At 37.9% G+C, this 15,034-nt stretch overlaps 1 protein-coding gene across 2 annotated transcripts; it reads left to right on the top strand.

The window, feature by feature from the left end:
• Positions 1-1,931: 1,931 nt before the first annotated feature.
• LOC112506925 (protein TIME FOR COFFEE) lies at positions 1,932-8,636 on the top strand. Of its 2 annotated transcripts, none has more exons than XM_025111261.1 (13): positions 1,932-2,339; positions 2,433-2,912; positions 2,995-3,179; positions 3,261-3,534; positions 3,633-4,035; positions 4,166-4,226; positions 4,306-4,386; positions 4,476-4,782; positions 4,877-4,934; positions 5,008-5,074; positions 5,156-5,515; positions 5,607-8,133; positions 8,329-8,636. In XM_025111261.1, the coding sequence occupies exons 1-13, from the start codon at positions 2,231-2,233 to the stop codon at positions 8,370-8,372; spliced, it is 4,956 nt and encodes a 1,651-aa protein (XP_024967029.1). In that variant the 5' UTR covers positions 1,932-2,230; the 3' UTR covers positions 8,373-8,636. The 2 variants fall into 2 exon arrangements, with proteins under 2 accessions (XP_024967029.1, XP_024967030.1); XM_025111262.1 differs by having other exon boundaries at positions 8,284-8,636.
• Positions 8,637-15,034: the final 6,398 nt, after the last annotated feature.

Here is a 15,034-nt window from a genome sequence, read left to right as displayed (position 1 = left end):
ATAATATAATAATTACATAATATAACTTAAAATAATAATTGAATAAATATATATGTGTGTTTATATGTATGTATATATAATAATAAAACATAATATATTATTATCTAACATTGATATATGATAAACTAACAATCAATTATATTTCTTGAGGCATTCAACACCCCTATTAAAAGTGCCATTAGCACTCTGCCTTAAAAAATATAATATATTATTATTTAACATTGACATATGATAAACTTATGATCAACTATATTTTTTGAGGCATTCTGCCATTAGCACACCCCCTTAAAGAAATAAATAATAATAACCACATTCATTAATTACTCCTTACCTGACCTGAGTGCATCACTTCTCAACTGTTACTAATTCCATTTTTGTAAAAATCAACTTGCAGTGGTCACCCCACCTCCAAACACCAAACGACAAAACCTGTGCAACGTGTCAACAATCTATGACGACACATCAGATTACCCTATGAATTTATGTCCTCACTCGCAGCCAGGCGCGTGACCGTAAAGTACAGTTGGAGCAATAAAAGTTTGCTTTTTGTGGCAAAGTTAAACTTGATGCCTTAGCGCGTGGGGGTTGTAGGACTGTGGGCCCCACCCGCCACGTCATGTTTGCTGCAACGGTACATGTACATGCTTATAGAACGTGACAATAAGGCTAAAACGCGAGTGAGAGCAAGGGAAAAAAATAATTTCTAGATCGGCAGCTACAAATTCATGCGGGTCCCACTTGAAAAATTGTTTTCTCGGTAGTTCCGTGACCGTGACTCCAGACTCTCTTATCAACACCCTCTTAATCACCACCGTCCGATCTTCCTCATCCTGTGGCTCCTATTCGGCACGCTGATCCACGCCCTACAGAACCCACTAGTAAATCTGTACCTTTCATTGTTCTACTTTTCAACACTCAGGACATTGGCAGCCGTTGATCATCTCATGGGCCCCACTTGAATTGCAAGAGTGATTTACCACATTAAATACTAATGTTTTTTTCATTTTTCTATAAATTTTAATAATAAAATAATGAAAGACCAAAACAAATAATCAATTTTGACCGGCTAAAATGGTATTTTATGCGGTGACTTAGATTCCTTGCGATCGGCATCTGCGAACTTTTACCAAAGATGTTATCTTTTTCTAGTTACCACCGGCAATAGCCGGTATATTCATACAAAATGACGTGGCTCTTTATTTATTATTTCTTTAAATATACTCTTTTAACCCTTATATATACATGGTCCATGAACACGATGGTGGATCAACACGGTACTATATATATATATATATATTTTATATCTAGTTGGCATAAAATATATTTTTAAATAATTTTGATACTTAAAAACAATAAAATATGTATTTAATAAAGCATATCTAGTCATTATTGCATATTATTTAAATATTTTCATAAAATTACTTTATTTGTATGTTTAAAATATCTTATAATATATATATATATATATATAATATTTAGAACATGAAATGTGAAATATAGAAAAAGTCAACATATTCATTTTTTTATTATAGAAAAATTTGTTTAATATAAATATATTTATTAATTAAAATATATTTGTTAAAGATGGAAATTAAATAAGCTTAATTGAATTCAAAATGAAAACTGTTTCTTCGGGAGGAATAGATTAGTAGAATTAGTATTATTTTTTATGCTAAAAAATGATGGAAGCTTGTCGAGTAAGCAAAGACCGCCACGTGTAGGTAAAGGATCGGACGGTCGGCGTATTGCCATGTCGGATGCAAGTGAAAATGAGCCGTTGATGTTCTGGTGGGAACGGAGGGCTGAGATCGAAGGATATGTGGGAAAAGGTTGCATCTGAGCCATCGATGAGGGTTCGGAGTAGGCTTCGTGGAGAGTGAAATACCGAAAAGATGATGAGATAGAGAGTGTGTGTGTGTGTGAGAAAAAGAAGGGAGAGAGAGAAAGTGAAGAAGATAGAGAGAGAGAGAGAGAAAAAGAGGGCAGAAGAGCAGAAAGAGATCTGAGAGAGTGAATCATATAATCAATCTCTCCGAAAGGAAAAAAAGGTTATCAATTTTGATTTGAATCATCGGTTTAGGGTGTCCGCCGGAGTGAACAACTGTGTTGTATGATAGATATTCCGGCGATTCATAGAGATAGGTTCCGGCGAATTATGTTAGAAGAAAGCCTGTGATGATACGTACAATAGTAGTAGATCTGACGTTAAGGAGATCGAGAGAAGTGATTGATGGATAGGAATAGAGAAGCAAGACGAGCTACTAATATGGCGGCTCCCCCAAATGGGTTATCATCTTCGAGACGGAGACACCGAAGCAGCAGTTTAAGAGATTCAACCGGTAGGCTTCTTGACGCTCCCTTTTCTCAGATCTACCAACAATTTTAATGTTTATCTTGGTTTTATTAATCTATGGTGATTGTTTTTGTTGTAGATGAAGATGGAGCGGTGGAGCTACAAGAATCAGGGAGGTTAAGAGACAGGGGAGTGGTTAAGAAAGATCGTGGAGATCGAGATCGGGATCGAGAAAGGGAGAGGGAGCGGTCTAGCCGGAGCAAGAGGAGGAGAGAAAATAGGATGATGATTCACCATGTAACCACGGGAATTAATAGAGACGACGGAGACGATACATCTGAGGAGAGTGTTAATGATGAAGATGAAGAAGATGATGACGATGCCGGAAATGGTGGTGGTTTGCGGATGTTGCCTCCGCCGCCGGCAAATCCAACTACGGCAACAGCAGCTATGACGAGTAATCATCATAATCACAATCCTCATCCTCAGCAGCTTCACCATCGGAAGAGTTTTCCCCCTTCTGCTAATAAAGTCTTTCGAGCTGCTGCAGCGCCACCGCCTGCTTGGAAGGCTGCTGACGAAATGATCGGTGTTTCGGTGCCGAGGAAAGCTCGGTCAGGTAAAAGTTGGGGGAAGCCGCAGATAATTATCAAATTATTGTGAAAAAAAATTCTGATTTTCTTGTTTCGTTAAAATTGCAGCATCTACAAAGCGGTCTCACGAATGGATTTCTGGTGGTGCTGTTGTGGGCGGAGGGGGAGGAACAGAGCAAGTTCATCGGCAATCCTCGACTTCACCTGTAAGGCTTGCATCATCAGTTGCTTCACCAGCGTTGGTAGCTCCTCCATCGCCTTCTTCTTCCAATGTTTCTGTTCGCAAGAAGATGGTTTGTGCTCTTGAAATGAAATTCACAATTTTTATGTGGATTTTCTCAGCTTTTCTGACCTATTTTTCATCTTCCTTGCAGAAAGCAAATGGAGGCGGCTCTAAACCGAGACCACCAAAATCATCATCCAAGTCGTCATCCTCTAACCCGGAGGAGCTTGAAATCGAGATAGCCGAGGTCTTGTACGGTCTCATGACTCAATCACAAGCTCCGTCCAAGAAAGAAATCCCATCGAACGATTCAACAACCAAGTTTGATTCTAACAAATCCAGCAGTGACACCAAATCTAGAGTCTCATCCCCTATTTCTAACTCCACAGCCCCACCTCAAAATTCAACCTCGTTATCCACCGTGGGTATGATAGATTTACTTATTACTTGGGGTCTTTTTCAAACTTTTTTATCTTATTCCTCAGCTTAAAATTGATTATACTTTTGATGATGGAATTTACAGCACCAAAGAGGAAGAGACCACGGCAAGTGTCAGAGAATCCGTTCAGTGTACGGAGCAGTCCAGTTTCTTCTTCAATAAAGAACGAGATTGATCACCATCAGCATCATCAGTCTCCAAAGACTGATATTTCTTCTCCTTATTTGGAAAACAACAGCCCAGGATCAGCTGCTGCTGCTGCTGAGAATGGTGTTTCTTTTGGCTTCACCAGTGTGCCGGCCCCATCATCAGAGCCACCGCTGCCTTTGCCACAGCCGCCGGTGGAAGAAGAGGGGAAATGTGGTGTGGGTGTGGTGTTGACTAAAGAAGAGGTTGAGAAGGAATCTCCTGCAGTTGGGATAAATAATGGAAATGGTAATACTGAAGCTATGATTACGACAGCTGCATCAACGACAGCAACCAATCTGTGAGTAAATTTTTGGATCTGATGCTTTAATTGTTTGAGATGTATTTATTTGTCAAAAATTTCCAACTTCATGGAGGACTTTGATGATCTGTTGAATGATTCTGGGTATTTTTGTTTGTGTTGTCTGCAGAAATACAGCTAATTTGGAGACTGAAAGTCAAAAGGAAGAAAAATTCGAGATAGATCTGATGGTGAGACATATATCAAGCTTTGGTTTCTTGATTTTCTTATGTTGGTTCTTTTGGGATTCTTATTGTTTCCAATTTTTAGGCTCCACCTCCTCAACTGAGAACATCTCCGGGAAGGGATGGGGATATTGGTTTTTCTGATCATAAGCAGATGGCAAAGCAGGTAAATGCCCTTTTCTTAGTTTCTCAATTATCTTGACAAATCAGGTTTGGTGTTTTTCTTCTATTTTGCTCAATACTTCCATTCTGCAGGAAACGAGCAAGAATCTCAAGGATAAGGAAGATGAGAAGCTCAAGAAGAGTGGTAAGGAGGAGTCAATGGATTTGACTGACGAGCAGAAGCAGCCAAAGGCAGGGACTCTCCATGAAACTGGAGAATCATCAAAGCAAGTTATGAATGAAGAAAGGAATATTGAACTCCATATCGATTTGGAAAAACCCAACAAGGATAGCGCTAGCATGGTAAGTGGTGGCAGCAATAGATCGCTGCATCAAGCTCTCAAACATCAGCAATTATCAGCTAAACCTGCCAGGGACGAGACCCACACAGAGAAGACTGGTAATTTACTGTCAGAAATTTCAGTTCTATCTTCTACTCCCAAATTTCATTTGATCTGCATTATTGATTTGAGTGTTACATTCTACATTTTCAGCTCAACCTAGTTCCATGCCGACATTGCCAATGTCTCTGGCTAACTGGCCTCCAATGGGGTAAGGCTTAATAGATCTTTATACCCCATTTAATGTATGCAAAGAACAAATATTGATCATATGCAATTAGCAGGTATGTGGCACCATTGCAGGGAGTCATACCCATGGATGGGAACAAGGCGCCTTCAGCTCCAATTCAGGTACTATATAGTCCCCAATTCTCACTTATTGTGTGTTTTATATAATTTTATTTATCTGTTAAAATGATGCATTTCTTACAGCCAATATTCACACACCCGAGGCCAAAAAGGTGTGCCACACATTGCTACATTGCAAGGAACATTCACTACCTTCAGCAATTCATGAAGTTAAATCCATTCTGGCCAGCTGCATCCGGATCTGCACCTATATTTGGAGCAAAACATTGCAATCTGAATGTTCTGCCCGAACTACATGGAAGCATTCCCATGCAGGCAATCCCCGACAAGGGACAGGGAGTAGGCATCTTCCCAGGTCACACCGCTGCTGGAAAGGACAACAAGTCTTCTCAATCTGCAGCCATTCCCGATCCTAGTGCCCAGAGAAAGCAACAGGTTTTGCTTCAGCAACCATTGCCTCCTGTTACTCCAAACAACATACTAGTAAGTTGCTTCCTGTTGACCTGTCATGTATCAGGGTGTAATCTGTGTATTTGGAAAATTTGATTGGTTTTTGTTTTTATTTAATTTACAGCATGGGCCAGCTTTTATCTTCCCCTTCAACCAGCAACAAGCTTCGGCCTCTGTTCGGCCTGGTTCTTCTAAGCTTACTAGCAGCACAGCAGGTGCTTCAGGTGCACCAGCTAATTCAGCCACAATGAGTGGTGCCTCAACAACACCAGCTGCTCCTGCATTGAGCTTCAATTACCCCAATATGACTGCCAATGAAACCCAGTACTTGGCAATTTTGCAAAACAACCCCTACACTTTCCCAATACCTGCAGTTGGAACCCCACCAAATTACAGAGGCAACCCTCATGCCCAAGCCATGCCTCTGTTCAATGGCTCTTTTTATTCTTCTCAGATGATTCACCCTTCCCAAATTCCACAACCACCACAGCAGGCCCCCCCTCCAACTCAAGCTCAAAATCATCACCCTTCTCATTCACAAACCCATCAGAACAGTAGTGGTTCCACCTCTTCTTCGCAGAAACATTTGCAAACTCAACAGAGGCAGCAAGGCAGTGGTGCTGCTGTCAATGGCGGTGGCAGTGGTGGGAGTTTGCATAATAGTTATCCAGGCCACAAAAGCAGCAGATCGCAAGCACCTTCTCAGCAGCAGCAGCAGCACATGAATCCACCACCACACACACGCCATCTTGAGAATGAGGTGGCCGGTGGGGAAGATAGCCCTTCCACTGCTGATAGTCGAGTATCGCGGGCAGCAACCACAATGAGTGTTTATGGCCATAATTTTGCCATGCCTGTTCACTCCCAGAACTTTGCCATGATGAACCCTCAATCTGCCCTGTCTATAGCTGCTGCAAGTGGCAACAATTCAAATGACAAGAAACAGCAGCAGCATCAGCAACAACAATCTCAGCAGCAGCAGCAGGGGTTAAAAAGGGGTGGTGTGGATTCAACTCTACCACCTCAAACTTTTGCAATGTCATTCGCTCCTATGAATGGTACTACTGGTACCATGTCATCAATGGCACAGAACCATGCCATTTTCCAAAACTTGCCGGAATCTGTAAGGCAAAGCTACCACCATATGATGACAGGACCTCCAGTTACCGCATCAGCACACCATTCCCAACAGAAGAAGGATTTCAGAATATCTGAAGAAGCTTCTAGAACCGTAGGTCATGATTCTTCCAATGGCGATGACGAGAGAAAGGGTGGCAGTACGGGGCTGGCTGGGAAGTCCGGGTCCATTGCATTTTCGAGACCAGACCTTGCTGTTGATGCCTCTGGTTCATCGCCTATCTCAGGAACTTCTGTGATTGATAGCTCTTCAAGGAACATAAACCTTGGTTCTAATAACCGGTCATCTCGATCTCCTATGTCCACGTCTGTTGCGGCTGCGCAGTCTTCTCATCATTTACATGCTCAATTCCACCACCAGCAACAACAGCAGCAAGTTCTTCAGCTTCAGAAGCAGCAACAACAGAATGCCTCATTGAATGCTCGGAATAAAAACCAACCATCAAGTAATGGGAGTGTCTACCCGGATCATCTAATTACTTCTTCTTCAATGGCTGCCAAGTTCCCAAATTCCATCTCTTCTTTTCCACAAAACCTGGTCCAAACCAGCAACACCAGTAGTAGCCCTGCACAATCACCCCAGTGGAGAAACTCTGTGAGGGGTCCAACCACTTCTCAGGTTCCATCTTCCCTTGCTGCTTCAGCAAACACATCATCATCCCTCAAGAACCTTCACCAAACCCAGCAACAACAGTCTAGCAGATCTCACACCCAGATTTCATTTGGTGCAGCCACGCAGAAACTACCTTCAACAACTTCATCCTCACAGATGCAGCAACAGAATCCCAGTAATAGTAGTAACCAGTGCCCTTCTCCTCCAATGCTGGTTGGGTCTCCCACAACTTCCTCCATTTCTAAAGGTAATACTACTACAACTACTGGTGCTACTGGTGCTGGTGGAAGTCCAAGAACAAATGCATCAGCCTCCACAAGTGGTAGAACTGGTCAGCCTCCTGCTTCTTTGTCCTCATCACAACAGCCCAAAAACTCTCCTGTAGGAACCCAGAGATCTTCCCCTTCACCTTCCATTCTTGGTAACCCCCATATCACCAACTCAAATTCAACAAAATCTCAACAGCAGCTTCCAAAGCAAACATTACAACAGCAACAAGCCCAACAGGCACATTTGTTCTTCACGCATCCTTACATGCCCGTCCAGCAGCAACAGCAGCAGCAGCAGCCTCAGGCGCAACAGCACTCTGGTGGCGGCTCAACAGCGGCAACAGGTACAAGTGGGTATTATCTTCCAAGAAAGCAACAACAGCAGCAAAATCCGCAATCATCTTCAACAGGCATGCTGTCGTTAGCAAGTGGTACAACATCTGATCCTGCGAAAGCAATTGCAGCGGCTACCAGCAATTTGAAAGGCGGTGGTGCTTCACAGCAAGGGATTATACATGCATATGCTGCTGCACAAACCTCAAATGCTGGTCATCAGCTGTTGCCTGCTGGGTTTCCACAATATGCTCCTACTCCAGTTCAAGTGAAACCTGCAGAGCAGAAACAACCAGCTGGTGAGTCGTAGAACCTTTTTCTTTCTTTCTTTTTTTTGAAGTTTTTATGTATGTTATTTTGCATATAAAAATAGAGTTCAAAAATTGAATTGGATTAGAAATTTGGTTTCGTTGTTTGTCCCTCATCATCATAAAATTTGAAATTTGAAGGAGGATATTAAATTCATGAGGAAAACAACTGAATTTGTTGACCAGGAAATGACAATTTGCGTACGTGCTGGCAGCCTGAGAAGAAGTAGGAGTAGAAGTAGAAGTAGAAGTAGAAGAAGAAGAAGCTGTGCAGCAGCAAACGTTAGCTGGTACGATCCGAGACGGAGAAGAGCAACCAGCAGTTTTGGATCATAGTTTTTGATGATGGAAGGAAAAGGATCCATGGGCATCTGAAGTTTGGCAGCATAAACAGTTTTTTGAAATGGGGGCCTGTGGATACATGAGAGGGAGGGAGGGAGGGTTTGTTTTTGATGAATTTTCTCCCTTGAAAGATATGATGGAGAGTTTTAAAACAATATCTTTTGGACATATATTTTATATATATATATATATATTATATATAAAAGAAAAAAAGAAAAAAAGAAAAAAGAGAAATGGAATGGAATGGAATGGAATGGATGAGAGAGAGGGTGTGTGCATATATGCAATCATGTATGTTTCATATAAGAAGAGGAACAACCCCCTTCTTGGATGGATTATATTTATTGAATCTTTTGATTTAGTTATATGGTGATTACTGTTTGAATTTTACTTTTATCAACTCACCTCTCCAAACACCCACAGACAATTTATACACATTTATTTACCAAATACTACGTGGAATGGTGTAAAAAAATGAAATGGAATTTCCATTCTTTATAAGTAATTTGTAAAATAATCCCGTATTTGAGGATTTCAAATCTTTGTTATCCTGTAAACCAAACATGATATTAAAACAGATTTGAATTCCAAATCCTCTAAATTTTATTCTATTTTTGCAAACCAAACAAGACCTTGTGGTTTTTTTGCACACCAAGTTCATGATATATTTATTGTTTAGTTGAAAAAACATAGAATCAAAATGTTAAAAACGGTTTTTATTCACAATTATGAGCATCTGGGTCAATTTGGATGCATTTCGACTAACTTTATGAACGCAAGAGTAAAACCATACCAAAAGTGATTAATCGTTTAATTGATCAAAATGTCAGTTGTTTTTATTCATAATTATGAGCATGTGGGTTGAATTGCGTGCATTTCTACTAATTTCATGAAACGTACAAAAATAAAACCACGCCAAAAAGTTATCATGTCACTTGTTATTTTACGTCTTCATACCCAAGATGATAAAAATCCATGATTAATGAATTGTCAAAAAAGAATAATACTCTCTGTCCCAAATTAAATTTCTACATTTTTATTTTAGCATATCTTAAAATAAACATCCACTTTCAAATAATTATCTACATTCCCATTCTACCCTTAGAAAAAAAAAAGCGTAATAGTTATACATTTCTTGGACTATGTACCTTTTTCATTTCGGACAAAAGGAGTATAATTTTAGGATGAATAAACTATGCTATATTCTTTCTTCCTAAGTTGTTAAAAAGAGACCGATGTTTTAAAGATTAAAGGATTTTACTGTCGAAAAAACTGATTGATTTGAGAAAGAAGATGGTGACTAAGCTTATGTATGGTTGATGACATAATTCAATGGTGCAAACTCTTCCACAAGCTTCAAATTACTCTATGATCAAGTAAGTCAAACTTTTAACTTTAATGATCATGATATTTTTGATGTTAAATGTAGAATGACACAAAGATTGGTAACTCAACTTGAGGTTGGAAGTTGCAATATAAAAACTATGGACCAAATCTACTAATAAAGTGATAGGAGATTATAGATTCTGAAATGTCCACTATAATAACTACTTAAAGATGAATTTCTAGAGTCCGAACACGATAAGCTTTCCAACTTTTCAAAGAAAAGAAAAATATTAATTGTTAAAGTTGATGATGCAGTTCCACTGAGGAAAATTGTGTCAACACTAAGTACCTGTTAAGCTAATATAAACTCCAAGTGTGTCGGCTACTGGACACTTAACCATCCTATTTTTTTAAATCATGTCAAGGTTGCTCCTAATATGGGAGATGTCGAGTCATCTTTAATGGATCTGAAGCTGAGTAATAATCCTTCAGCAATTGAGGCATCTATTATGTCATATATTAATAATCTTCAAGGGAACAAATTACACACTATTTCTGTGGAATACAAATAGAAATTCAAACCCTATGACAATGAAGTGATTACAATTGAGAATATCAAAGTAATTGGATCTAAATTCTCGTTTAATGATGTTTCTCTCATTGTGTGTTGTTGATTGCTATCTCACTGTGTTCTTCAAAGTGAATGTTGATGAACTCTATAAGCGAATCAGATTGAAAGCCTTTAGGATGATCACTCACATTGGATGACAGGGGTAGGATTGAATATTAAACCAATCAAATAATATCAAATCTAATGAAATGAAAAGGAAATTTAGGTGGAGGGACTGGATGAAGGATTCAAATGATATACCTGATTTTCGAATGAATCAATTCAAATGTTTTTCTTTTGAAATCGGATGGTGTGAATCAGATGACATAGAAAGTATATTTAATTCTTTTGGACTTCAAATATAATATGTTTAAATTTAATATTAAATTGATATGGCAAGTTAATGCAATAATAACATTGTCATACAAGATAAGATCACTTAACTTTAAATATTTACCATTTTTAACTCAATGATCAAAAACTTGAGTTTGACTTGTCAAGTGGTTTCGTAAATAAATCAGTTACTTTTTACATCACCTTTTATCATATGATCTTTGATGAGATGATGTATGATAAATGTGCTTTCTCCGAGAATGTAGAAGAGGATTGTAGGCAATAGTGATGGCACTAAAGTTGTCACACATAATAAGAATAACTGAAAATTCCATGTCATAATCTCTAAACTTATTTTTCATGCATAGAATTTGAGTAGTACAACTTCTAACAACAACATATTTAGCTTCTATAGTAGAACTAGATACTGGATTTTGTTTCTTACTGCTTCACTCACCAACTTTTTGCCTAAAAGTTGACAGCTTCCGATGATACATTTTTTTGTCTATTTGACAACCTGAATAGGTAGAATCTAAATATCTGATTAGATTAAAACCTGAGTCTTTGAGATACAAAAGACCTAGTTGTGTAATACTTCTCTTGAAATTTCTTTTAGAATCTTTTAAATGTGATTCTTTCAGATTAGCTTGGTATATTGTACATAAGCATTATATCAGGCCCACTAGTTGTTAAATAGCAAAGAGAACCAATCATACCCCTATAATTAGTAATATTCACTGATTTACCATCATGATCTGCATGCAACTTTAAGGGGTGTGTTATTGGTGAGAAAAATTTATAAAAAAAAAACAGTAAAATATTAGTCACACAAAAAATAATGTCATCCGCATGAATCTGTACAAGAATGACATTACCTGGGTTTTTCCATAGAAAGAGTATGTTTTCAGTTTTACCACATTCAATTTTTTTAGAAGAAAAGTAGAGAGAATGTCAGACCATGTTCGAGGAGCCCATTTAAGACCATACAAAGCTTTATCCAGTTTATATGCATACTCTAGATATTCATATTCCCTTCGTACACTCGATATAAACTACCTATGAATAGACTTATCTACCAAGGGATTTGTGGAATTTCTGTGGATTACACGATCCTCAAATCCATGAGGTTGTTTCACATAGAAATCCTTTGACAACTTCCCATATAGGAATACACTCTTGATATCTATCTGATAGACCTTGAATATTTTTTAGGCTGCACAGGCTAAAAATATTCGGTTAGCCTAAAGCCTTGAGATTGGAGTAGAGATTTTGACGTAATCACTCCCTTTTTCTAACCTATCAACTAGTCATACATTACTATGTGTCACTTATTCCATCTTCATTCATCTTTTTTCAGAAGGTCCAATTGGTGCTAATAGTTGTTTTGTTGGAAAGTTGTGAAGGGACTTCGGTAGATTCGATGTTTTCAGAAGAATATGAGAACATCCATTTATTCAATTCATATTCATTGAAGTTGGTAAAGGTGGAGGGAGTAGAGGTGCTTTCATCATTTTCGGAGAGAATAGTGCATTTTTCTTCAGAGAAGTTCATTTTGAAATTTTTATCACACAATTGAATGATTTGATTAAAGCTCAAAAAATTGTGCAGTCCATCTTCATAGGCTACTCGGCTAAAGGCGACTGATCGATTGTCAGAACACCATAACCTTTTCTTGCACCATTAGAATTATCAGCGAATGTCACAAAGGGACTTATTTCAGGCACATAATTTTCAACAACGATTAGAAGGTCAGGGGTTCAAACCTCACCATAGGTGAGGAGGGTGTGTGGGTTTATTTTGTTGCATTTGCCGTATATAAATATTATATACTTAAAAAAAACGATTAGAGTCTAGCCATACGCCTTGAACATCCCTTGTCCAAGTACCAAATTTATTTTTGAATGGTCCTTGCAATCATAAATAATCATTTTTGGGTACCCATCTTGAAATGGTTACTTTTGGGTTAGAAATGTTAAAAACTTCCCATGATTTTATTATATATATATATATATATATAGCTTATTTTAATCTGTTTTAATTTTTATTTTGGCATTTTTATGCGTTCGAGAGAACAATCATTGGCTAAGTGGAAAATGTACCACAATTAAAACACTTATGAAAAACGGACTTAGAAACCAAAGATTCTGTTTGGATGACCAAAGTTTTTATAAACAACAAAAAGGTCTTTTAGGATCCGAAAAAATTTCCATGGAATTTGAGGACTATCTTAGAGACCCACATATACTTATTTTCTAGATTGCATTGGATGATTGTGCAAAATTCTTCATAAACATTATTTGAGGATTGAATGCTTTCAGAGGATGAGTTGGAAGAGAAAAAAGAAGAGAATTTTAAGGAGGATGTTAACAAAAAGATTGTTAGCCAGAATAGGTAAAATCATTTGACATCACATATGAGAATTTTGGATTCTCTAGAGTGAGAATATCCTAAGCCAAGTTATGATTATTTTCAATTTGAATACCAACCAATGAATTGACATTAATGGAAAACTCATTCCATTCTTTTACATTAACATTTTCATTTTTTAAGAGCATGAGACACTTTCATATAAAGATACTCATGAGATTTATCATCATAAGATTTAGAAGCATGAGAGAAATTGTGTACCTTACTGTATGGCTTAGAACTTTTAGAAGCAGATGGAGGTTAAGAAGTAGATATCGTAGCAGTATCCTTCATAAGGGGTTCACATAATCGGATAACTCAGTAAGTTGAGACATCATTCATATATGTGCTTTTTCACCTTCTTCATTACTGGAGGATGAGGTAGAAGAATCCACCAGTCATGTTCTTCAATCATCAATTTTGTTACTCTCAATGAAAGGATTTAAAAGATTTAAAGGAATAAGGATATAGACTCGTTATCTTGGGAAATAGAAGTCATTTCAGATCTTGTTTATGAGATTAAACAAACCGATTTGGTACCACTTTTTGGTCCCAGATGTGTTAATGACCTATACTACAAGTTTTTCTAAAAGAGGGTTTGTGTGTCCCAATATATCAATCTTTATGTAAACCTTCAAGATCATCAATGGCAGAATGATATTACATTTAAGAACACTTAGAGAAGAAGAGAGAGAAAGTCAAATCTTCTATTTATGGTCAAACTCTCATACGTATATTGAATATACAAATGAAGCTCTCTTTCAAATTACAAAGCCAAACACCCTTTATATAGGGTCAAACCTACAGACAAAAGTCAAAGTCAAACAATCATAATAAAAGTCAAACACGATGACTTTTATACAATTATAGACAATTTTATCTTTCAAAACGAATACAATTTTATACTGAATTTCAGTCTTAACATTCTCCCCCTTTGTATTCAGACTTGAAAGAATTTGCGCGCTTTGAGTCTCGTTTGAACTTTGAAACTTTAAGCACACTATGTCTTCTTCAAAACAATCTTCAACATGAAATCTTCAAACAATCTGTTGATCCTCTCTCTCAGTGATTTGATGATAATCCHTTTTTTCCTTTCACGTTGTATTTGTGTCTCYGTATTTTCAGTTCCAGCGATCATCAGTGAGTATGTTCAGTGATTGCTGAAGAACTTGCATTGTAAATTCATCAGGCAAACAATACTTCAAGAAGACAACACTCACACCAAAGATCCTTCAGCGAACATCGAAGACTGAAACTGAAGATTAGAGACTGGCGAGTACGTGACCTGAAGCGGTATTCAGTGATTACAGACCTGTCTACATATGTGTGAAGACTGCTCTAGCTTCAGCGAATGATGATGAGACCTCCAGGTCATCCCAGCATTCAGCGATCAAAAGAAGCTTGCTTAGCACGATTGTTGTTGTCTTGTCCTTTTGCACACAAAGGACAAACCCATACCCTTGCAAAAGTTAGTACGGTACGTAGCCGATTAGTCGACTCTTTGTCCACCAATTTTAAGCAAGGATGTCTGCTCAAGAATAGTGCTTTTGTACTATTCACTGTAGCAAAGGACAAACCTTCCTCTTAAGGCTTGCCACGCACTCTAAACCTACCGTATTGCATTAAATGTTCATTTAATGCACTGAGTATAAATAAAAGTGTTTCTTCTCTTTGTAGAGTGCACGCATCTCTCTGTAATTCTCTTCTTACTTCAAGCATCTTCTAGCTTAAGTAAAAGATCTTCTTTTTAGCAATCTCTTTTCTTGTAATTGSTAAAGATCTGTGTGTAACCAAAGATTGTTTAGATAGGTTTTCTTTACCTTATCTTTCCGCAAACAGTCTTGTACAATCTGTATTGATCTTCTCTATCAATAT

This window comes from Cynara cardunculus, assembly GCF_001531365.2.
Source record: "Cynara cardunculus var. scolymus isolate 2C chromosome LG 2, CcrdV1, whole genome shotgun sequence".
Classification (NCBI taxonomy): Eukaryota; Viridiplantae; Streptophyta; class Magnoliopsida; order Asterales; family Asteraceae; genus Cynara; species Cynara cardunculus.
Note: the sequence above shows the minus strand (reverse complement) of the source record. Positions and strands in the feature narration are given on the sequence as shown.

Bases quoted from the DNA above. Each gene is read 5' to 3' on its own strand.
- LOC112506925 (XM_025111261.1), top strand. From the start codon at position 2,231: ATGGATAGGAATAGAGAAGCAAGACGAGCTACTAATATGGCGGCTCCC. The intron at 3,180-3,260 runs GTTTGTGCTCTT...TCTTCCTTGCAG, and splicing joins TTTCTGTTCGCAAGAAGATG to AAAGCAAATGGAGGCGGCTC. The intron at 8,134-8,328 runs GTGAGTCGTAGA...TTTGTTGACCAG, and splicing joins AGAGCAGAAACAACCAGCTG to GAAATGACAATTTGCGTACG.